The sequence below is a fragment of the Macaca thibetana genome, chromosome 1 (genome assembly GCF_024542745.1).
Source record: "Macaca thibetana thibetana isolate TM-01 chromosome 1, ASM2454274v1, whole genome shotgun sequence".
Taxonomy (NCBI): Eukaryota; Metazoa; Chordata; class Mammalia; order Primates; family Cercopithecidae; genus Macaca; species Macaca thibetana.
In genome coordinates this window covers 183,952,443-183,977,453 of record NC_065578.1, presented here as the reverse complement: position 1 = coordinate 183,977,453, position 25,011 = coordinate 183,952,443, and the positions used below count along the sequence as shown (strand labels likewise).

General features: G+C 41.6%; 2 protein-coding genes across 4 annotated transcripts in view; both read left to right on the top strand.

Annotated features, from left to right (window-relative positions):
- Positions 1 to 11,170, top strand: part of SOAT1 (sterol O-acyltransferase 1) — a 68,729-nt gene extending 57,559 nt beyond the window's left edge. Inside the window, exons 13-16 of the mRNA XM_050766326.1 lie at positions 242 to 340; positions 1,983 to 2,118; positions 2,986 to 3,131; positions 5,436 to 11,170. Of these exons, the coding sequence (XP_050622283.1) occupies positions 242 to 340; positions 1,983 to 2,118; positions 2,986 to 3,131; positions 5,436 to 5,492 (438 nt within the window). The 3' untranslated portion in view covers positions 5,493 to 11,170. The remainder of the gene's footprint in view (positions 1 to 241; positions 341 to 1,982; positions 2,119 to 2,985; positions 3,132 to 5,435) is intronic.
- Positions 11,171 to 16,123: 4,953 nt separating this feature from the next.
- The window catches only part of AXDND1 (axonemal dynein light chain domain containing 1), a 196,129-nt gene continuing 187,241 nt past the window's right edge, over positions 16,124 to 25,011 (top strand). The window contains exons 1-4 of one of the 3 annotated variants that reach the window (XM_050766158.1): positions 16,124 to 16,920; positions 17,323 to 17,525; positions 19,709 to 19,881; positions 21,248 to 21,351. In XM_050766158.1, coding sequence (XP_050622115.1) covers positions 17,432 to 17,525; positions 19,709 to 19,881; positions 21,248 to 21,351 — 371 coding nt within the window. In that variant the 5' untranslated portion in view covers positions 16,124 to 16,920; positions 17,323 to 17,431. The remainder of the gene's footprint in view (positions 16,921 to 17,322; positions 17,526 to 19,708; positions 19,882 to 21,247; positions 21,352 to 25,011) is intronic. The other 2 variants (XM_050766151.1, XM_050766150.1) reach the window with 2 other exon arrangements.

The following is a 25,011-nucleotide window of genomic DNA, read 5'->3' as shown; positions in this document are numbered from 1 at the left end:
CTGTGTGTTGTGTATGAACCTAGGAACTAAATCATACATAGTACGAGAATTCATGTCATATTCAACATTAATAACCAAAATGCCTTTGAAGATTTTTCTGTCATCAGCATATGAACCAACAGTTTATCACAGTGTACTTTGGTTTTTCTGTTACATGTGTTCTTTGGGAAAGTCAGGGGGGGTTGCTTTTGGGTGGTGTGTGTGTGTGTGTATAGTTTTATACCTTTACTTTTTCCCTCAGGATTGGTGGAACTCCACGTCATACTCTAACTATTACAGAACCTGGAATGTGGTGGTCCATGACTGGCTATATTACTATGCTTACAAGGACTTTCTCTGGGTAAGCAGCAAGATTTAAGTTAATGTTATTTAAGAAATAGAGATTCTTTTTCAGAAAGTGTGAGTATTATACAGATGGAAGAAGTTATATTTAATTGTTCATGAGGAAAGGGTGATAGTATATTTTCAGTTTTCTTTTGAGAAATTTACATGTAGAAACCTGCTTTGAATGGTGCTGCTTAGAAACCACTGTGTACAGTAGTAGGTCTAATACTGTGTCGTTTGCTCTGAATTTTATCTTACGTAACAAAGTGAGAATGCATGGAGGTTGGAGTTGAAATGATCCACCAATAATAGATAGTTTCTTTTTTTTTTTTTTTTTTTTTGAGATGGAGTCTCACTCTGTCGCCCAGGCTGGAGTGCAGTGGCGCGATCTCGGCCCACTGCAAGCTCCGCCTCCCGGGTTCATGCCATTCTCCTGCCTCAGCCTCCCGAGTAGCTGGGACTACAGGTGCCCACCACCATGCCCGGCTAGTTTTTTGTATTTTTAGTAGAGATGGGGTTTCACCATGTTAGCCAGGATGGTCTCGATCTCCTGACCTCGTGATCCGCCCGCCTCGGCCTCCCAAAGTGCTGGGATTACAGGCGTGAGCCACCGCGCCCGGCCTAGATAGTTTCTTATGAATCTCATTGCCAACAAATAATCTCCCTATGGTCTTTTTCATTCGTTTTTCTTGGTTGAAGGTGGAGAAACACTTTTTTTTTTTCCCCACTCTTGTTGCCCAGGCTGAAGTGCAGTGGCATGTTCTCACTGCAACCTCCGCCTCCCGGGTTCAAGTGATTCTCCTGCCTCAGCCTCCCAAGTAGCTGAGATTACAGGCGCCCACCACCCAGCCCAGCTAATTTTGTAGTTTTAGTGGAGATGGCATTTCTCTATGTTGTTGGTCAGGCTCGTCTGGAACTCCCGACCTCAGGTGATCCACCCACCTCGGCCTCCCCAGAGTGCTGGGGTTACAAGCGTGAGCCACCGCGCCCAGCTGAGAAACACTACAGTGAGAAACACCTTTGTGTGGATTTGTATCTCTCCAATCAGTGACACCTGGCTTTCAGACATTCTTGAGAGCAGAATATACTTAGACTGATGAGATGTAATCTTGAATCTCCTGGTTGATTAATACTGGTATCTGGATTACAGTTTTTATTAAGTGAGGGCACCATTTGGCTTAGTGACAGCATCTTATGGTGGAAATAGCATTGTACTAATATTTGAGTGCTAATTCTGTCATTCAGTTGTAGTTTCACATATGGATAAGGCAAGTCCCTTCTCCTTCTGAAGTCTTAGTTTTGTTATGTGTAAAAATGGAGAGGACACTTGCCCCATCTACCATACAGTGTTACTCTAAAGACTGAAATTCAATATGTTTCATTTATATAGGAAAACTATGTTTTGTCAGTTGTAATAACTTACAAATATAAATTATTGATACTTTTGAAAATAGACTCATATTTGAAAAATAATAAGTATTTGTAAGTATATATGATTTGTAATTATTTTAATAGATTTGGATTAATCCAAGGAGTAGACTTAGAAAGTTAAGTACAAATATAATAGGTACCTTTGGCATATAATTTTACATCCTATATAATTCATGCTTGCTTTAAATTTTTAAAAATTACTTCGTAATGTTTTCCTTTTTCTTTAGTTTTTCTCCAAGAGATTCAAATCTGCTGCCATGTTGGCTGTCTTTGCTGTATCTGCTGTAGTACACGAATATGCCTTGGCTGTTTGCTTGAGCTTTTTCTATCCCGTGCTCTTTGTGCTCTTCATGTTCTTTGGAAGTAAGTATCTTGGTGTGCTGTGAGTACTGGGTACTATGCTAAAAAAGAAAACCAGATAGAAAGGAAACTATAAAATCAATGTAGGAGAACTAGATAGTAGTAGTAACATTTTAAGGTAGTACTTGTTTATCAGATGGTCAGAATATTGACTTTTAATAATTATACACAGCTCTGTCTCAAGATGTTTACACTTTGAAGTAGAGAAATGAACTAGGTAACCTCATGAAGACCACTGATGACACTGATTTGGTAGGTCATAAAAGTTATCTGTATAAACAGCTTTCCTATTCATAAACATTGTGATTATGCACCCCCTAGAAAACTGACAAGTTTTTGAGTGAGTAGAGAGGGAAAAGTTGGAATATGAATATTCTAATTCCATGAAATATATATACACATGTTCTGAAAACACTGATTTCTTGTAAGTTACTGATTTTAACACTGAAGCTTTATTTTTCTTTATAGAAACAGTGACCAGAATTTAAAAATATATAAACAGTTGTTGTTCACTGTGATTATGCAATGATAACAGCAGATATATCTGAAGCCCCTCATCTTCTGACAAATTATGTTTTGATACCTGTGTATTTCTTTCTTTCTTTCTTTTTTTTGAGACAGAGTTTCACTGTCATGACCCAGGCTGGAGAGCAGTGGTACGATCTCAGCTCACTGCAACCTTTGCCTCTCTGCTTCAAGTGATTCTCCTGCCTCAGCCTCCCGAGTGGCTGGAATTACAGGCGCACACCACCACGCCTGGCTAATTTTTGTATTTTTAATAGAGATGGGGTTTCACCGTGTTGGCCAGGCTGGTCTCGAACTTCTGACCTCTGATAACTGTATGTTTCTTTGTTGCCTTTCTGTCTTTAGTGGCTTTCAACTTCATTGTTAATGATAGTCGGAAAAAGCCAATTTGGAATGTTATGATGTGGACTTCTCTTTTCTTGGGCAATGGAGTCTTACTCTGCTTTTATTCTCAAGAGTGGTATGCACGTCAGCACTGTCCTCTGAAAAATGTGAGTCACCAATCTGGTTGGAGTGCAAAAGGACCTGTTTATTCTCTGATTGTGAGAGTTGGTGGGCAATGTTGAGGAGGATAGTAGTGGAGATTATGATGAATTAGTGTTAAAGAGAGGGAAATGAGGAGTAAAAGCATTCGTTCATTATCTGATCTTACTGTACTTGAAGTTTTTCCTTTTGTTTAGTTTTCTTCACATTTAACTCTCCTAGTTTTTGGTTTTCTTCTTTTACTGCCTTTTCTTTAGCCCCTTCTAATTTTTTTCTATTTCTTTTTTCTTTTTTTTTTTTTTTGAGACCGAGTCTCACTCTGTCGCCCAGGCTGGAGTGTAGTGGCTCTATCTCAGCTCACTGCAGCCTCCGCCTCCCAGATTGAAGCGATTCTCCTGCCTCAGCCTCCCAAGTAGCTGGGATTGCAGGAGCATGTCACCATGCCCGCTATTTTTTTGTATTTTTAGTAGAGATGGGGTTTCACCATGTTAGCCAGGATGGTCTCGATCTCCTGACCTCATGATCCGCTCACCTCAGCTTCCCAGAGTGCTGGAGGCACCGCGCCCAGCCAGCCGCTTCTAAGTATTCTCCAGGGTTTTCCTAATGCCATGTATGTCCCTACTACCACCACCTAAAACATATCTTCTTTTTTTTTTTTTTTTTTTGAGGCAAAGTCTCGCTCTGTCGCCCAGGCTGGAGTGCAGTGGCTGGATCTCAGCTCACTGCAAGCTCCGCCTCCTGGGTTTATGCCATTCTCTTGCCTCAGTCTCCCAAGTGGCTGGGCCTACAGACACCCGCCACCTTGCCCGGCTAGTTTTTTATATTTTTTAATAGAGATGGGGTTTCACCGTGTTAGCCAGGATGGTCTCCATCTCCTAACCTCGTGATCTGCCCGTCTCGGCCTCCCAAAGTGCTGGGATTACAGGCTTGAGCCTCCACGCCCGGCCTCTTTTTTTTTTTTTTTTTTTTACTTCCTTCTAAATAAACTCTTGGACAACACTGAGATGCCTTGCCTTCCATTACTCTTGATTCTATTTTTGTTTTTGGTTTTGGGTAATTATATTCAGGTTTCATTTATTCTTAGGACTTTAGTTTTTAGCTATACCTGGGTACAGATTTTAGGAGGATGGCTTTTTTTTTTTTTTAAGAATTTTATTTTCAAGTAACATAGTATAGGATATAGACTTAGGAATTTTCTAGCAAACACTGGTTAATTTAATTGATGTGATCTGGTTAATTAAATCTATTAGCACTAGCTGAAAGTACTGCTTATAGTTATGGATAGAATTTCATGATGGAAACACCCTAAGAAGTAGGATTGCCAGGCTTTTTGTGTATATAGGGCATGTCCTGTATTTAATACTTTTGTCCTGCCTCCTGTATGGGGTTTCTTAGAACACCCCAAATGTCCTATATTCTGCCTTTTTCAGTAAATTACAAAAAAATATGACAGAGCTATTTGTCTCAAGTTTATCTAGGCATCCTGTACTTACATTTGCTAAATTTGGTGGCCCTACTACTAAGTCATTCAATCCCTACAACCTTCCAGGTTTGGAGGAGATGCCTTCTTGATATATTTCCTGGGTATTTCTCATAGGCATCTGTAACTGAAGATGTCCATAATGAAATCAGTTTCCTCTCCAAAGCTTCCCCTCTTTCTGTGTATCCTATGTCTGTTAGGCTGCCTCAACTCCCCCTCTTTATTTCATACTGATTTCCTTTGTTCATCTGAAGTAATTGCTCTCGACTGTCCCTGGTCACCTGGATTCCACATATCAGATTTTATTCTCCTATCAAAATCCAATTTGGATGCCACATCTTCCATGATGATTTTTCAAATGCCTGCTTCCCTCTCTTTCCTATTTCTGAACTTTTGTAGTGCTTCATTTGCTCCTCCTTTCGATAGTTCAGTAATTTTAAACCTTGTATTAGTCATTTATATATATATATTTGTCGTCCTTAACCACCATTTAGATTTTAAGGTACTAAAATAGGGCTGTGCTAAAATAAAAGATACAGAAAGAAATAGTGCCTATTTAGAAACTGGTCAAAGTCCACACAATTGTGTATAGTTTACTGGACTTTAAAAGCTTTATGTGAAGCATCTAAATTGAATAAATCTGTGTTATAGATAAAAGTACTGAACATCTTTTGAATTAGTGAGCTGCTTATACCTTGAGGGTTATTGAAATGGTGGGAGGCATTTTAGAGATGTACAATGTATCATATTAACATCCCCTGTCTACCTCCACACCTCCTCTACTCTGTACACAAATAAATTATTTTTCCATTCTTATTTTTCCCCACTGCAGCCCACATTTTTGGATTATGTCCGGCCACGTTCCTGGACTTGTCGTTACGTGTTTTAGAAGCTTGGACTTTGTTTCCTCCTTGTCACTGAAGATTGAGTATTCTCCCTGATTTGGAGCCAGCTGTTTCCAGTTGCTACTGAAGTTATCTGTGTTATTTGAACCACTCCAGGCTTTACAGATGACTCACTACTCCATTCTTAGGTCACTTGAAGCAAAACTGTTGGAAGTTCACTGGAGTCCTGTACACTTAAGCAGAGCAGAACTTTTTTTGTGGGGCTGGGTCGAGGGAGAAGGCAGACTAATAGCTGAAGTAATGACAGATTGTTGCTGGGTCATATCAGCTTTATCCCTTGGTAATTATATCTGTTTTGTTTCTTGACTCCGTCCAATCAGAGAATAAACATCATTGTTTCTTGGCCACTGAATTAGCCAAAACGCTTAGGAAGAAATCACTTAAATACCTCTGGCTTAGAATTTTTTTCATGCACACTGTTGGAATGTATGCTAATTAAACATGCAATTGGGGAAGAAAAAATGTAGAACGATTTTTGCTATTTCTAGTAGAAAAAAAAGTCTGTTTTCCAAAGATAATGTTATACAGCCTATTTTGTAATTTTTTTGAAAAAAGTTCAATTTTCCTGTTTTTACCTTGTTTTCTCTATAGATCATGATTTCTGTGAAGCAAAAAGATGCCTTTACCATGAATTCTTGAGTTTACATCAATAATACTGTATATTAAGGGGATCAGAAGTAGGAAGGAAAAAATAAGAGATAGCAGAGGAAAAAGAAAAACATTTCCTCTTATAACTTCCGAAGTAATTTGTAAAAAAGATTTGTAGAGTCAATCGTGTTTAAATTATTTTATCACAAACTTAACATGGATGATATTCCTTTTTAACTTTATGGTAATAACTTCTTTGAAGTTATTTAGAAATATCCTTTGGAACAATTATTTTATTGCCTAATAAATACTGACTTTATCTTGAATTATTTTGCAGACTAGTGAGTCTGTAACATAAGTATTAATCACTTCCACTCATATTAAAGTGATCATTAAGGATCCAGAAGCTGGCTTCTGTGTTTGCTCAGTTATTATACTTTTAACTGTAGTAGGTTTTTAGGTGGAATAAATTAATACGTGATTGGTTTCAAGGAAATGTACTCTTATTATGTAATACTTTCATTTTATAAGATGCCCATTTCTAATACCATGTGTGTAGAAATTATTTGTATGTATGAGGTATGATTGTAAAGACTGAGCATTGGAAGAGGTATCAGAGACCATGTAGTTCAACTTTCCACTCAAAGTAAGATTTACGAATTATTTAAATGATTGTTGTTACTTGGAACAGCCACTTGAGAGGCTCTCTTGGTATTGTTTGGAATTGTTTTAAAGTCAGTTTGAGTCTCACAAGAAGGTAAGTAGAATTTCTTAATAGTCACAACTTAATTTGAACCACAAGTATCTGGCTTAATCATGTATCTTATTCACAATACAACTGATGAGTTTAGGTAATTTTCAAACATTAAATCCAACTTCAGTGGACACAAATACACCTCAAAGGAGGTTATTTTTAAAAAAGTATTCTGCATGTTCCCGCAGTAATGTTCTGCACAACAGTATTGTAATTGTAATGGAATCATAACCTCCTAACTAGTTTGCTTTAATATGGCTTGTAATTCTTGACATTTTTCTTAAAATTAAAATGAATCAGTCTCTTGAATTTATAACTGCATTTTAAATATATTGGGAACAGATTGCTCTAAGGCCTGGTTATGAGCAAGCCAATCTTTTGAATCTAAAGAATGGAATTTTTAGGTTTATATTTCTGTTAAGAAATACTATAAATATGACTCTTATGAGAAGACTTTGTTGCTCTGTAGTGTTTCTGAATACTATATTTGTTGGATTGATCAAGGCTATTTTTCAAAAAGCTCTCTGCTTCCTGTTTGTTTGTTTGTTTGTTTGTTTTTAGACGGAGTCTTGCTCTGTTGCCCAGGCTGGAGTGCAATGGCATGATCTCGGCTCACTACAACCTCTGCCTCCCTGCTTCAAGCGATTCTCCTGCCTCAGCCTCCTGGGTAGCTGGGATTACAGGCCCATGCTACCACGCCCGGCTAATTTTTGTATTTTTAGTAGAGACGGGGTTTCACCATGTTGGTCAGGCTGGTCTCAAACTCCTGACCTTGTGATCTGCCCGCCTCAGCCTCCCAAAGTGCTAGGAATACAGGCGTTAGCCACCGTGCCTGGCTTCTGTTTCCTGTTATTAGTGATTTTTCTGCCCAAGATTGCGACAACAAATATGTAGAACTATACACTGTTTAGAATGCTGAGACTGCTCTAAGAAACTTTCAAAAACAGTAGCACTTCAAGGAATGCTCACTTTCTGTGAAAGAAACTGGTTTGATAGCCATAATCTTATTGCTAGCTGCTTTTAGCAAAAGTCTTTTCTTGAAACCACCCCCATACTCTTTAAAGAAATAAAAACTAAAATATCTTGTTAATGTTTCGGGAAGATTTATTTTAAAGTAATAAGCTTAAAGCTTTTGTGTCTGTAAGATGTAATGATAGTAACTATTATTTTGGGCATATTAACCAACAGAACAACTATGTAGTATGTATTTCACTTTCTCATTAGATCTCTAACTTGACCTTCTAGTACCTTTATGTATGAGGATAAATTTGTTAGATCCTTTTATTCTCAATCTTGAATAATGATGCAAAATGGAGTTTTGTTTTGTTTGTTGGTAGATTCATGTACTAAAACTGTCCAGGTAAAGTCGCTTTCCTCATGTTAGAATTTAATTAGAAAACTGAGGCTGTCCTAATTTTTTTTTTTTTTTTTTTTTTTTTTTTTTGAGACAGAGTCTTGCTTTGTCGCCCAGGCCAGTTTTTTTTCTCTTGTACAGATGGGGTTTCACCATGTTGCCCAGGCTGGTCTCAAACTCCTGGACTCAAGGGATCTATTTGCCTCAGCCTCTCAAAGTGCTGGGATTATAGTTGTGAACCATAGCTCCTGGCTCCTGGCTCCAGAATCAATATTTTAATGGAAGATAGCTCATACTTTTTGTTTTTGTTTTTGTTTTGTTTTTTTTGTGGTTTTGTTGTTGTTTTTTTTTTTTTTTTTTTTTTTTTTTTGAGACGGAGTCTTGCTCTGTCACCCAGGCTGGAGTGCAGAGGCGCAGTGTGGGCTGGCTACAAGCCCCGCCTCCTGGGTTCACTCCATTCTCCCACCTCAGCCTCCTGAGTAGCTGGGACTACAGGCAGCCGCCACTACGACCGGCTGCTTTTTAAAATATTTTTAGTAGAGACGGGGTTTCACCTGTGTAGCCAGGATGGTCTCAATCTCCTGACCTCGTGATCCACCCACCTCGGCCTCCCAAAGTGCTGGGATTACAGGCGTGAGCCACCGCGCCCGGCTTTGTTTTTGTTTTTGTTTTTAAAGAGACAGGGCCTCACTCTGTCGCCCAGGCTGGAGGGTAGTAGCGTGATCATAGCTCGCTGCAGTCTCAAACTGCTGGACTCAAATAGTGCTCTGAAGTACCTAGAACTACAAGTGCCTACCACCACACCCAGCTAATTGATTTGTTTTTTTGTAGAGGTGGGGTCTCACCATGTTGCCCAGGCTTGTCTCCAACTCCTCACCTCAAGCAAACCTCCCACTGCTGAAAGCTTTGGGATTACAGGCATGAGCCACCAGGCCAGGCCCATACTTTTGTTAATAAAGTTTCAGTGACTTGCTTACTAATACTATGCAAAATTTCATGTAATTTATGTAGCACTACATAACCCATGCTACATATGGTATGTATACATACACTAAACATACAAAGGTCTGTTCTGGGTATTGTTTTATGTATCTTATCTCAGGGCTTTATGCCTCTGAAATGGAGGGAACTGAACATAAATGTTCTGAGGAATAAAGTGTTGGTTTGTTTTTTGAGACGGAGTCTTGCTCTGTCACCAGGCTGGAGTGCAGTGGTGTGATCTCGGCTCACTGCAACCTCTGCCTCCTCGGTTCAAGCAGTTCTGCCTCAGCCTCCCGAGTAGCTGGCATTCCAGGTGCCTGCCACCATGCCCGGCTAATTTTTGTATTTTTAGTTGAGATGGGGTTTTACCATGATGGTCAGGCTGGTCTCGAACTCCTGACCTCATGATCCGCCAGCGTCAGCCTCCCAGAGTGCTGGGATTATAGGCATGAGCCATGCACCTGGCCAAAGTGAATGTTTTGGGTGAAGTTTATATAAGGATTTGACTTTTTTTTTTTTAATCATTATTAAAGTTTCTATCAGGTAATACAGTGTTGGGGCCCTTTTGTTTTGTTTGTTTTTTTTTTTTTTTTTTTTTTTTGAGACCGAGTCTTGCTCTGTTGCCCAGGCTGGAGTGCAGTGGCCGGATCTCAGCTCACTGCAAGCTCCGCCTCCCGGGTTCAGGCCATTCTCCTGCCTCAGCCTCCCGAGTAGCTGGGACTACAGGCGCCCGCCGCCTCACCCGGCTAGTTTTTTGTATTTTTTAGTAGAGAAGGGGTTTCACCGTTTTAGCCAGGATGGTTTCGATCTCCTGACCTCGTGATCCGCCCGTCTCGGCCTCCCAAAGTGCTAGGATTACAGGCTTGAGCCACCGCGCCCGGCCGGGGCCCTTTGTTGAAATAAAGTTACATATAGCAGGTGTAGTGGCTCATGCCTTTAATCCCAATACTTTGGGAGGCCAAGGCAGGACAATTGCTTGAGCCCAGAAGTTTGAGACCAGCCTGGGCAACATCGCAAAACCCTGTCACTACAAAAAATACAAAAATTAGCCAGGCGTGATGGTGCACGCCTGTAGTCCCAGCTACTCAATCGGCTGTGGTGGGAAGATAGCTTCAAGCCAGGAGATGGAGGCTTCAGTGACTTGTGACCTGTGATCACACCATTTTATTCCTCAAAACATTTATGTCCCAGTTCCCTCCATTTCAGAGCCATGGGCAACAGAGTGAGACCCTGTATTTAAAAAAAAAAAAAAAAAAAAAACTTACATATAAGCCCGGTTTAAAGAGAGGATAACATGCAACTACCGTAGTTGAAACAGAGTGTATCACTTCTTTCCCACCCTAAATTTAATGCCTAGTTTGAAAGTCAGTAGACAATAATAAAGTTGATAAGCTTTAGGTTGGTAGGAAAACTATATAATCTATATAGTGTACTAAATCCTTATATGTTTTTGGTAAAATATAAAGACTTTAATAGCTAATTTGGACTTGAGAAAATGGGTTAATTTCACGAGTGCATATCACTTTTGACTATATTAGTCAAGCATATTATTAAAGTTTAAAAAACTCTAAAACTTACTCTGTACTTTTTTTTTTCCTAAGTGCTCTCTTCCTTATTTCTACATGACTACATTCACATTTCTGCTGTCAATAAGCCCTAATGGAGTGATAAACTTTAAGCTAGTAGATACTGCACCATGCTTTGTGGTGGTGGTTGCTTAATGAAATGGTAGCTGTACTTCCTGTTTGTTTTTAAATACCTTTGAAGCAGACAGTTCATGCACCCCATCATTTAGAGATGCAGTTTGAATTTCCATGGGCAAAGGTGCCAGTTTTGGATTGGGAAAGGAGCTGAAGCCCCAGTCAAGACTCTGCCAGTTGGGGTAGTGCAGCAGATTCCTGTGTCTGTGTGTGTTAATCCATAGTGTTCTGAGCAGCGGAAGGGTCATGTAAATCTGAAGTTGTTATTAAAGGTTTTTCTATAGTTAAAGATGTCTTTTCTGATTCATTCTTGTAGGTTATTTTCCTGAATTCCTATTCCCGTCTCCCCCTGCAAGTCCTTGTCTGATCACTAGTACCAATACTTTGTTTAGTATGAGTTGTATTAGCATTAACTTAAACATTTTTAAATTTAAAAATATACAAAAACGGCAAAATACTGCACATGCGAATGTGGTAAATATATTTGGAAGAAACCTAGTTTATTTTTTATTTTTTTGTATCTTTGAGACAGAGTCTCATTCTGTTGCCCAGGCCGGAGTACAGTGGTGTGATCTCAGCTTACTGCAACCTCCGCCTCCTAGGTTCAAGCGATTCTCCTGCCTCAGCCTCCCCAGCAGCTGGGATTACAGGCACGCATCACCATGTCTGGCTAATTTTTGTATTTTTTAGTAGAGACGGAGTTTCATCATATTGCCCAGGCTGGTCTTGAACTCCTGACCTCAGGTCATTCGCCTGCCTCGGCTTCCCAAAGTGCTGGGATTACAGACATGAGCCACTGCACTCGGCCAGAAACCAAGTCTGTTTTAAAAGCAACTTCAAGTGTATTCAGTATTAACTCTATGGTTCATGTTCATAAATGCTGTTCATCTTGATAACAGGCAACTTTATATGCTGAATATAGCCAAAAGAGAAGGCAAACAACTGACCAGGACTTTCTTGTCCAGGCTAATGAAGGGGACTGTGTTAAAGGTTACCAATCAATTGTGGGGCCCAATTGTGACTTCGTACTTGCCTCAAGAAAAGCAGTGACGGTGATTCTTCTGCTGCCTCTCTTTCTTGAGGCCGTTATTTGTTGCTTAATTCCTTTTGCTCTTGGCCTTTTAAAACCTGTGAAGGGGCCGGGCGCGGTGGCTCATGCCTGTAATCCCAGCACTGGGAGGCTGAGGCAGGTGGATTTCTTGAGGTTGGGTGTTCGAGACCAGCCTGGCCAACATGGTGATGCTTTCTTAGATACCTTCACAGGTTTTTGTTTTGTTTTTGAGATGGAGTCTCACTCTGTCACCCAGGCTAGCGTGCAGAAGCATGATCTCGGCTCACTGTAACCTCCGCCTCCTGGATTCAAGCAATTCTCATGCCTCAGCTTCCTGAGTAGTTGGAATTACAGGCGCCGGCCACCATGCCCACCTAATTTTTGTATTTTTAATAGAGACAGAGTTTCACCATGTCAGCCAGTATGGTCTTGAACTCCTGACCTCAAGTGATCAACCCGCCTCAGCTTGCCAAAGTACTGGGATTACAGGCATGAGCCACTGCACCCAGCCAAATTTCTCTTCTTTATAAATTACCCAGTCCCAGGTATTCTGTTATGGCAGCTCAGACGAAGACACCCTTTCTCCGAAGAATCTACTCATAATAGGAGCCTATTATGAGGAATACTTGACATTGCAACATTTTGTTGGTGGAAGCACATATGATAGCAACAGTCAAGGAATACTGTCTAGTTACTCTTGATGACCTAGCTATACCCACCTGGCTCTGCAATGCCAAAGGAGTGGGAAGGGGGAAATCCTCTCAGAAGTTAATTCTGCCCCTGTTTCTTGGACCCAGTGGCTGTTGTTCATTGCTGCTAGAAGCAAAACAATAGTGTTGGAATTTTTTCTGATGAATTTATGAAAGCTTAGAGTTTTGTCACTTTAGGCTTGGATGGCTATCATTTAAACTCAACCAAATTCATGCATCTGATTTATAAAACATATAAGTTGGTAAAGTTACTATGAGAAATCACTCAGAGTAGCATACTCAAGGTTGGCATAATCATTGAATTTGCTCTCTGTAGAAGCCCGACTTAGTACACAATGAGAAAGATGAATTGATTTTCACAGACTGCATAATCGTTTGTCAGATACTGTGCTATGTATGCACTGAAGACATATGAACAAGACAAAAGCATATTTCTTCCTGTAGGCATGCCCATGTGTGAATTGAATGATAAAGTCAGACATCATTCAATTTTAGGGATGCCCTTCTTGTGTGGAAGCAATACTAGAAGCTACTCTTTCCCTTGGAAAGTGTTTGGCTGAGTAATGCCTAGATTTCCTTTTCAGTGTCTGCTTTTAAAAGTTGCTAATTGGAGGCCCCGTGTGGTGGCTCACACCTGTGATCCCAGCACTTTGGGAGGCCGAGGTGGGCTTATCACTTGAGGTCAGGAGTTTGAGACCAGCCTGGCCAACATGGTGAAACCCCATGTCTACTACAAATATAAAAATTAGCAGGGCATGGTGGCACGTGCCTGTAATCCCAGCTATTCGGGAGGCTGAGGCAGGAGAATTGCTTGAATCTGGGAGGCGGTAAGCCTAGGTTGCACCACTGCACTCCAGCCTGAGTGACGGAGTGTCAAAAATAATAAGAAAAAAAAGAAAGTTTCTAATTGGTACCTTCTTTTTTTAGCTACATTACATACAAATACTGGCCCACTTCCCCTGCAGATTCCTTTAGGGAGCTTTGCATGTTCTAAGTGCCTGCAAATGTGTGTATAAATCCCTGCCCATGCACTTCGAAAATGAATTGATAGGCCAGGCGTAGTGGCTCATGCCTGTATTCCCACCGCTTTGGGAGGCCAAAGCGGGCAGATCACCTGAGGTCAGGAGTGCAAGACAAGCCTGGCCAATGTGGTGAAATCCCCTCTCTACTAAAAATACAAAAAATAGCTGGGCATGGTGGCGGGTGCCTGTAATCCCAGCTATTCAGGAGGCCGAGGCTCCAGAGAATCGTTTGAACCCAGGAGGCAGAGGTTGCAGTAAGCCAAAATCACACCGCTGCACTCCAGCCTGGTCGACAGCGAGACTCCATCTCAAAAAAAAAAAAAATTGACTCTGACCATCACTTTTACACGTTTTGAGGTTTTCTGTTTAGGAAGATTCTTACCTACTCAGCTTACATTTTGCTATGGTATTTTCCATCGAAGACCTTAATAGTATTACTCCATTTTAAGATTCTCTTGGTATAATTAAAAATTAGGAGAGGAGTTACCCTATGAGTAGCAACTGTATTTTTTGATAGTGATAGTACTGTTTTTGTTTATGCCTCATCTATTCAACTTTTTTTGTTTTGTTTTGTAGAGATGGGGTCTTGCCGTGTTGTCCAAGCTGGTCTCAAATTCCTGGCCTCAAGCCATCCTCTAGCCTAAGCCTCTCAAAGTGCTGGGATTACTCAGGCATGAGCCACCACACCCAGCCACTCATCCAACCTTTTTTTTTTTTTTTTTTTTTTTTTTTTTCCCTGAGAGGGAGTTTCACTCTTGTCGCCCAGACTGGAATGTGATGGCGCTGCAACCTCCACCTCCCGGCTTCAAGCGATTCTCCTGTCTCAACCTCCCGAGTAGCTGGGACTACATGCATGTGCCACCACGCCGGGCTAATTTTTGTATTTGGTATTTGTATTTGGTAGACAGGGTTTCACCATGTTGATCAGGCTGGTCTCTGACATCAAATGATCCACCCACCTCAGCCTCCCAAAGTGCTGGGATTACAGACATGAGCCACCACGCCCTGCCTTATCCATTCAACTTTAACACAGGCCTTTGCTGAGAGCTTCAGACCCATGTATTAATGTATAATCAAATAGTTACTTCTCATTTCCACCCAGATATCTCAGTCTTACTGCAAACTTAACATATCCACAAGTCCTAAACGGATCCTTCTCCAAAGTCCTCCTCCAAATCTGGTCTTCCTCCTTTGTTTCCAGTCTCAGTAAATCATATTGTTACAGGAAAGTGGGTTCAGGGCGAGTCCACAGTGCAAAGCAAGTTCATTAGGAAAATAAAGGAATAAATAATGACTACTCCATAGAGCAGCCCTGAGGGTTGCTGGTTATACATTTTTATGGTTCTTTCTTGATATGCTAAACAAAGGGGTGGATTATTCATTCCTCCCCTTTTTAGACCTTATAGGGTAACTTCCTGACATTCCCATGGTATTTGTAAACTGTCATGGCGCTGGTGGGAGGATAGCAGTGAGGACAACCAGAGGTCACTCTCGTGGCCATCTAGTTTTTGGTGGGTTTTAGCCGGCTTCTTTACTGCGACCTGTTTTATCGCAAGGTCTTTATGACCTGCTGTCTAATCCTGTGATTTAGAATGCCTTAACCATCTGGGAATGCAGCCAAGTAGGTTTCAGCCTTATTTTACCCAGCTCCTATTCAAGATGGAGTTGCTGTGGTTCAAACTCCTCTGACATTATGTATGATCACCATACCACAGCACAATTCTGTCAACACAAAAGAGAACTGTCCAACCGATTTTCATGTTTGTCCAGGCATTGTAGTTGGTGCTAAGGAATATGGTTATTGAATAAGATAGTTTTCTGCCCGTCTGGAAGCAACTAGACGCTGGGCTTCTCCCGGCAGTTCATTATTTGGCACTAAATCTCTGCCTTAATATGAAATTATGCCATGGCCGGGCGCGGTGGCTCATGCCTGTAATCCCAGCACTTTGGGAGGCCGAAGCGGGAGGATCACCTGAGGTCGGGAGTTCCAGACCAGCCTGACCAACGTGGAGAAACCCCGTCTCTACTAAAAATGATGGTATTCTTTCCTGAGGTCAGGTTTTTACGCCAGACGCCCCGACAATTATGCCTGAGCTGGTTCCACCTAACTTCAATCCTCCTTCCCGGCCCCAAGGGGGTGAAAAATCTGGACCCAGGAGGCCTTCCTTGTGCTCTGAAGGGAGGCCTTTAAGGGTCCAAGGAAGACGTGACCGAATGTAAAGCACCGAACGGCTTACCCAGTAAGGGACCCAGAGTTTATTAACCAACATCCCCCCTGAGTCTGGTTTTTAGAAAAATACGCAAAATGTGCAGGCGCGGGGGCTCATGCCTATAACCCCAGCACTTTGGGAGGCCGAGGTGGGCGCATCACGAGGTCAGGAGTTTGAGACCAGCCTGGCCAACATGATGAAACCCCATCTCTACTAAAAATACAAAAATTAGCCGGGCATGGTGTACCGCGCCTGTAGTCCCAGCTACTCAGGAGGCTGAGGCAGGAGAATCGCTTGAACCCGGGAGGTGGAGGTTGCAGTGAGCCGAGATCGCACCACTGCACTCCAGCCTGGGCAACAGAGCGAGACTCCGTCTCAAAACAAAACAAAACAAAACAAAACAAAAACAAAAACAAAAACAAAATACAAAATTAGCCGGGCATGGTGGCGTGTGCCTGTAATCCCAGCTACTTGGGAGGCTGAGGCAGGAGAATTGCTTGAACCCAGGAGATGGAGGTTGCAGTGAGCTGAGATCGCGCCATTGAACTCCAGCCTGGGCGACAAGAGCGAAACTCCGTCTCAGGAAAAAGGAAAAAGGACGGAAGGCAGGAAAGAAGGAAGGAAAAAGAAAGAAAAATATGCAAAGCAACAAAAAAGAGACCTAGAAAGATGGAAACAACTCTTAGAAGACCCTTGCTTGAACCCGCGTGCATCACTGGCTACAGGTGTAGACCCCTCGGGCTAACCCCCGCCGGCGCCTGCGCACTGGCCTGGCCCGCAGCAGGAAGCCCCGGGGTGAGACACTTTCGGATTCCGTGACAACGGCCGGATTAAACGTTTTTGTTCTTTGCTACTGAACCTATGCTGCTATTTAGAACACAAGAAACTCCGAGAGGCTGTAGGGATTGTCTTAGCTGTCTGCCTCCTCCGCCGGCACCGCTGAAGGCAGCCCCTATCGAGGGCGCTAAACCTCGGGGTCCTGGGTTTCTATGACGACAAACAGGCGTTCCAGCAAAGGAGGTAGTGACCGGATGCTGGCGGGGTACGCAATGTGTGGGTAGGATAGTGGGTGTCCCTTTCCAGTCATTTTTAACCAAGAAACAGTGCGAGGCCTGCCCAACTCCCGAGTTTGTGGAACTGGCGCGCGAGAACGCTGCCTGTGGGGAAGGTTGGGATCCCCAGCCGAGCCGCCTGCAGCGAGTGTCGCCCACCAGGGGTGCCGGCGGTCTGTGGGTCCGCCAAGCGGGTCTTTCCTGCCCTGCTCCCTGACCCTGACCTGACGGTCCACTAAGGCCTCTCAGTCGCAACAGATAATCCCAGAACATAGAGGTCGCCCCGAAGAAGGAAAACCATGCTAGATGAATTCTAAACTACGATCTGAACCTAAATACTCAATGGGTGTCATCTTTTTTCTTTCTTTTTTTCTTTTTTCCTCTCCCTGCAGGATTATGTGGCAGCCTGCAAGTAGTCCCAGTGCGGCGCTGATTTGTGTCTAAATTAGCTTTCCGGAGGACTATTTCAAATTAGTAAAGAGATAGGAGGCATTGTTTATTATGTCTCTCCCGAAAACGCCCTCCACCCCGCTAAACTCTGCATCAACGTCTGAGAGCAAAAAGTTAGTGTCTGTAGCCACGGAAGGGACGAGAGGTAAACTTCGATGATTCTGAAGTCATAAACAGTCATGGCCGTAAGACAGAAATCACCTTCCATTCACCGGTTTTTTAAATCTGATACTCAGAATACCTTGATTGGCTACATTTTTCTAACACGCTTGCTTAAATAAAGCAAGAAGTCATTCCTTTTACTGTATTTTGAGTCAGAGTCCTGTTTCACTACTCCATCTAAATACTGTTTATAATTTTTTTCAAATGTTGATTTATATGTGGTTTTAAATTCACCCTATTTTAAATATCAATAGTTGTATTTTTTTTTGGTTCCTGGTCTTTGGTTTTAAGGAACTTTGAAAAAGTAATAGTGAGGTTAGGCGCGGTAGCTCACGCCTGTCATCCCAGCACTTTGGGAGGCCGAGGTGGGCCGATCACTTGAGGTCAGGAGTTCGAGACCAGCCTGGACAATATGATGAAACCCCGTCACTACTAGAAATACCATAATTAGCCGAGCATGGTGGCTCTCACCTGTAGTCCCAGCTTACTCCGGAGGCTGAGGCAGGAGAATTGCTTGAACCCAGGAGGTGAGGTTGCAGTGAGCCATGATTGTGCCGTTGCATTCCAGTCCGGGAGACAGAGCAAGACTCCATCTCAAAATAAATAAATAGGCCGGGCGCGGTGGCTCACGCCTGTATCCCATTTGGGAGGCCGAGGCTGGCGGATCACGAGGTCAAGAGATTGAGACCATCCTGGCCAACATGGTGAAACCCTGTTTACTAAAAATATAAAAATTAGCCGGGCTTGGTGGTGCGCCCCTGTAGAGCTACTCAGGAGGCTGAGGCAGGAGAGAATCACTTGAACCCGGGAGGCGGAGGTTGCAGTGAGCCGAGATTGCACCACTGCACTCCAGCCTGGGGACAGAACGAGACTCCGTCTCAAATTACGAGGTCAGGAGTTTGAGACCAGCCTGAACAACATGATGAAACCCTGTCTCTACTAAAAATACAAAAATTAGCCAGGTGTGGTGGCACGCGCCTGTAATCCCAGCTACTTAGGAGGTTGATGCAGGAGAATTGTTTGAACCCGGGAGGCAGAGGTTGCAGTGAGCCAAGATCTTGCCACTGCACTCCAGCCTGGGCAACAGAGGTAGAGTCAGTCTCAAATAAATAAAACAAACAATAAAAAGCAATAGCAGAGATAAGAAAAACGCAATTTAGTACAACGTGGCAATTTGTATTAGCTTTTAGTAATTTTTCTAAATTAGAGTAATTCCTTAAGATTTTCATTCATATGCGAATCTGTACTAGAGTCAGCTAGTGTTATCCTTACCCCCTGTTCTGTTAAAGCTTTTCACATCTCACCTGCCCCTTGTACTAAAGCCCCAAGCCCCACCCAACTTTTTTTTTTTTTCTGTTTCTTTTGATCTCAAGCTCGTGGGAGATTTGGTAATGTAGACTCTAACAACTTTTGACAGTAATCAAAGCATGATGCCTCCTTATAGAAATAAACGTAAACCATACCGTGTTAGGGGCATAGATTAAGAATAATAAAAACTCAACTCTACCTGACTTCATAGGAGGGCTTTTCCTATATATAAGCCCAACTACCTGCCTGTATTACTCCCCTGCCCTAGTCAAGCAGGGTAGAACACTTTTTACAGTTCCTATTCCACAGATTTGTCAGCTCAGATTGTTCCACTCTCATTTGCAACAATCCCAGTTCCATTTTTACTTTGAAGCCCAACCCAGATCCTTTCCACTCTATAAATGCCTGGATTTAATGCAATTATTCTCACCTTTGAATTCATGTAAGAAAAAAATTACTAAATAATTTAAGAGCTTGCGGGGAGAGAGTTGTGATTTTCATATGAAAGGGAAGATAGACATTCATTCCTATCTTCTTAAGGCTCACCCAGTTATCTGAGCAAGTGAAATGAGTTTAGTTTTCAACTTTGAATTGAGAATCATGCAGGTTCATCTTAGTACCTGAGTTTTTGAAACTGTGATGTAATGTGAGTAGGGTAGGCAAGATGAGTGTTATTTTCCTTGACTAGATGATGTTCACTGTTTTAAATATTATTTGTTACTATCCTTGTCAAATAGAAGCAATGTTTCTACCTGTTAGAAACAAATAGATGGGATTGATGAGGCAGTCTGAGAAGCTCCATCTAGCTTAAAAAAATATATATATAGTAAGAGCTTTTCTTTTCCACTACTTACTTAGGACTTCCTGAGCTAAAGGAGAAAAAAAACATGGTGGATCGTTCAAAACCCCTTCCTACTTCCCTTCTGAATGAGTTCATTCCTAAAGAAGTTCTTCTTTCTCTGACCTATGCGGCCAATGCTGGTCCTTGTCCTGAAAACTTACTGCCTCCTAAGAAAATTAAAACCCCGAAGGTTTGTATGTACATATGTAGAGTAATGGGGAACATTATTTTTTGGGAATCTGATTATTCTTTAAGTATTTATTGTGCACATATTATATATTCCAGATAGCCTTAAAAATTTTAAGATTGATTGATTGAGACAGGGTCTTACTACTGTGGCCCAGGCTGGAGCGTAGTGGCCTGATCATTGCGCACTGCAGCCTTGACTACCCTGGCTCAGGTGATCCTCCCACCTCAGCTTCCTGAGTAGCTGGGACTACAGGTCTGTGCCACTACGCCTGGCTAATTTTTGAATTTTTTGTAGATCCGGAGTTTCGCCATGTTGCCTATACTGGTCTCAAATTCCTGGGCTCAAGCAATCCACCTGCCTTAGCCTCCCAAAGTGCTGGAATTTCAAGAGTGAGCCAACATGACTGGCCTTAAGAAAATTTTTTAGGCTGGGTGCGGTGGCTCACGTATGTAATCCCAGAACTTTGGGAGGCTGAGGTGGGCATATCACGAGGTCAGGAGATCAAGACCATCCTGGCCAACATGGTGAAACCCCGTCTTTACTAAAAATACAAAAATTAGGCCGGACGCAGTGGCTCACACCTATAATCCCAGCACTTTGGGAGGCTGAGGTGGGCAGATGACGAGGTCAGGAGATTGAGACCATCCTGGCTAAAATGGTGAAACCCCGTCTCTATTACAAATACAAACAATTAGCCGGGCGAGGTGGCGGGCGCCTGTAGTCCCAGCTACTCGGGAAGCTGAGGCAGGAGAATGGCGAGAACCCGGGAGGAAGAGTTTGTAGTGAGCCGAGATCGCGCCACTGCACTCCAGCCTGGGCGACAAAGCAAGACTCCCCCTCAAAAAAAAAAACAAAAACAAAAGCAAAAACAAAACACAAAAATTAGCTGGGCATGGTGGCACGTGCCTATAGTCCCCGCTACTCGGGAGGCTGAGGCAGGAGAATCACTTGAACCCAGGAGGCAGAGGTTGCTGTAAGTCGAAGTTGTGTCATTGCCCTCCAGCCTGGACGACAGAGCGAGACTCTGTCTCCAAAAAAAAAAAAAAAAAAAAAAAAATTTAAAGTAATTTCTTAGATTGAAAACTCCAGTCTTTTGTATAAATTGTTTCCAAGGCTTGAGTATTTCCACTGACCTGTTTTTATGTGGATTTACTAAAATGATTATTACTACCCTTAATGTTTTTCACTCACTATAGAATTATTCTAGTTTTAGTCTTTATGTTATTTAATAAGAATTCTGCTCTTTTTTCCTTAGAGTACCCAAGTGCCCTTAATGTAAATACAGTACTTACTCAAAACTATTAATAAATTTTATTTGATTAGATTGCCCTCTGCTGGATATTCATGTGTATTTGCTTTTTCCCAGGGCACTCTTCCACGCCTTGTAGACCATGTCTGGCATCACCCTGTTCGAAGGAATAAATTCAAATACCTGATTGACCATCCCGTCTCCCTCACGGGAGCTGGAAGGTAAAGAAGGAAGATAGTAGGGTAGATGCTGATAAATAGAGTTGATTTTCTCATTTGGTATGATTACCTTGGGAGGGGTAGCATTAGAAAAATCACTGAATCATAGATGATGAAATTTACAGTATGTTTGAATCAGAATACAATCCAGAAGGGCCAAAGACCACCTTTTTGTGTATGATTATTATCAGTAGGATGGAAATAGGTGCTGGCTTTACATACTTTTGGTTTAAATTTGTTTTTTGCATGCCTTTGTATACTTGTCCCTATACTCTCCTATTCCCTGTTGTACCCTAGTAAAAGGGACAAGATCCAACAGGCAGAATGCCTTTAGTGCCCCTTTTATCTGTGTGTATATCTTCCTTGTGGACATCTTTAGAAGAAAGAACTAGGTAACAGCTTCATGATGTGGAAAACCTTGAAAAACAAAAGCTTAATTTCTGTATCTCTCCAAAGGGAGCCCTTCATCTTTACACTATTTCAGATCAAGTCAGCAAATACTATTTGTTTTTGTCTCATTCCTACAAATATTCTAAATGTCAACATTTTCCCCATGAAGATTGAGACCTGCTGGTTTTCTATGTATTGTCCACTTACCAATTTACTGCATGCATGTCCCCTCACTTAAATGTCACTTCTTCTGAAAGAAATGTTTACACTTAACATACTTGAGTAGGTTATTTTGTCTTTCTGAAGTCCCATTTTCTCATATGTAAAAAGGGAATAATAGACTTGCCCAGTTTTGTGTGCCTCCCATGGATATTGAAAAGCACAAATAAGATAATGGATGCAAGAGCACTTGTAAAACTATAATGTACTATTTAAGTATAGGTGCTATTACTCAGCTATGCTTCAGTGCAAGAAAAACTGGTAGAAACTTGTCCTATTGACTTTTATGTCCTGAGGGTTTATATTTTATTCTATGCCTCCAGATCATGGTTATAATTATTAGTAGCAATAATTAGTATTATGAGTTGTTTGAAGTACTTTGAAAATTAATTAGCTGTATCTCAATGTGGCAATAAGCTGACATTATAGTTTTAATGTCGGCCAGGTGCAGTGGCTCATTCCTGTAATCCCAGCACTTTGGGAGGCCGAGGTGGGCGGATCACTTGAGGTCAGGAGTTCAAGACTAGCCTGGGCAACATGGTGAAACCCTGTCACTACAAAAAATACAAAAATTAGAGAGGCATGGTGGCGCACACTTGTAATCCCAGCTACTCAGGAGGCTGATGCAGGACAATTGCTTGAACCCGGCAGGTGGAGATTGCAGTGAGCCGAAATTATGCCATTGCACTCCAGCCTGGGTGATCCAGTGAGACTCCCTCTCAAAACAAAACAAAACAAAACAAAAAATAAAGTTTTAATGTCAAATGACTCTGAGTTGGAGTTTTTTAAGTGTGAAGTCAGGTTGACAGGATAATGCTCCCTCAACCCCACTAAAACATTTTCACTCTAATCTCAGAACCTGTGAATATATACCTAACCTGGCAAAAGGGACTTTGCAGAAATGATGAAAGTTAAGGACATTGAGATGGATAGATTATCCTAGATTGTCAGGGTGGGCCCAACCTGACACCTGAATCTTTAAAAGTGGAAAAGGAAGGTGGTCAAGTGGGTCAGAGAGATGAGAAAGGAAGAGGACAGATTTGAAGTGTGAGAGGAGTTCAGCCTGCCATTGCTGGCTTTGAAGATGGAGGAAGGGGAAAAGCAGTCAATAAATGAATTTGGCTATAGAAGCTAGGAATTCTGATGACAGCTCAGCCACCAACTATCAAGGAAACAGGGATCGCAGTCTTACAACTTTAAGGAATTGAATTCTGTTAACAATCCAAATGAGCATGGAAATGGATCTTCCTCTAGAGCATCCAGAAAGAAACACAGCCCTGCCAACGCCTTGATTTTAGCCCTTGGAGACCCTGTTGGACTTCTGACCTATGGAGCAGTAAAATAATAAATTTGTGCTGTTTAAGATGCTAAATTTGTGGTAATTTGTTATGGCACCAATAGAAAACTAATGCACTAATGTACAACTAATCATGTTCATAATGAGATAACTTGTCCAGCAACCTCAATCACCCAGAACCCAGCAGTAAAATATAAACAACAAAGCAAGTATTCTCTGAGTAATATTTTTCAACAACTCTTTCAGCAGAGTTCAGTGCAGAAAATAAATCAGTCTAGATATTTTAAGCAGGAAAGAATCAAATGCAGAACATTGGGTATTTACAACATTGTTGGAAGGGCTAAAGGAGCTGGTATGAAGAAGTGCCTGTGGGAATAACTCCCAGAACAGGGTGAAATGGACAACTTCAGATAAAAGACATTTTATATATACACATAACTCAACCAATGATGATTTGCAGAAAAGTTTGAATTATGAACTCAGTTTAATAATCTGGGGGCTGAAGAACGAGTTGGAGGATTTCTTAAAGTCAAATAAATAAAATCCAGTTATTATGTTATGGTTAAGAATCAAAGTTGTTTTTTTTTGTTGTTTGTTTTTGTTTTTAAATAAAAATAGATTTTCCAGAAGGGTGGAAGCTGGTGTTTTACCACAGAATTTTATGAAGAAACAAAGCATATCTCTAATTATTATTATTATTATTTTTGAGAGACGAAGTTTCACGCTTGTTGCTCAGGCTGGAGTGCAATGGCACGATCTCGGCTTACCACAACCTCTGCCTCCTGGGTTCAAGTGATTCTCCTGCCTCAGCTTCCCGAGTAGCTGGGATTACAGGCATGCGCCACCATGCCCAGCTAATTTTGTATTTTTAGTAGAAACAGGGTTTCTCCATGTTGATCAGGCTGGTCTCAAACTCCCAACTTCAGGTGATCCACCAGCCTCGGCCTCTCACAGTGCAGGGATTATAGGCATTAGCCACCGTGCCTGGCCCTCTAATTATTTTTAATAAAAAATTATATTTCAACAAATAAATAAAACAGGCTTCTTCTAAAAAAAAAAACCTAATCACCTCTTAAAGGTTCCACTTCATAATGATACTATTAAAATGGCAATTACGTTTCCAACACATGAATTTCTAAGGGACACATTCAAACCATAGCAATACCCAATACTTTAATAATGCATAGAAATACAAAAGGCTCCTCCAAATCATGAGTGAACTCCCATTCACAATTGCTTCAAAGAGAATAAAATACCTAGGGAATCCAACTTATAAGGGATGTGAAGGACCTCTTCAAGGAAAACTACAAACCACTGCTCAACGAAATAAAGAAGGACACAAACAAATGGAAGAACATTCCATGCTCATGGACAGGAAGAATCAATATCGTGAAAATGGCCATACTGCCCAAGGTAATTTATAGATTCAATGCCATCCCCATCAGGCTACCACTAACTTTCTTCACAGAATTGGAAAAAACTACTTTAAAGTTCATATGGAACCAAAAAAGAACCCACATTGTCAAGACAATCCTAAGCAAAAAGAACAAAGCTGGAGGCATCATGCTACCTGACTTCAAACTATACTGCAAGGCTACAGTAACCAAAACCGCATGGTACTGGTACCAAAACAGAGATATAGACCAGTGGAACAGAACAGAGCCCTCAGAAATAATACCACACATCTACAACCATCTGATCTTTGACAAACCTGACAAAAACAAGAAATGGGGAAAGGATTCCCTATTTAATAAATG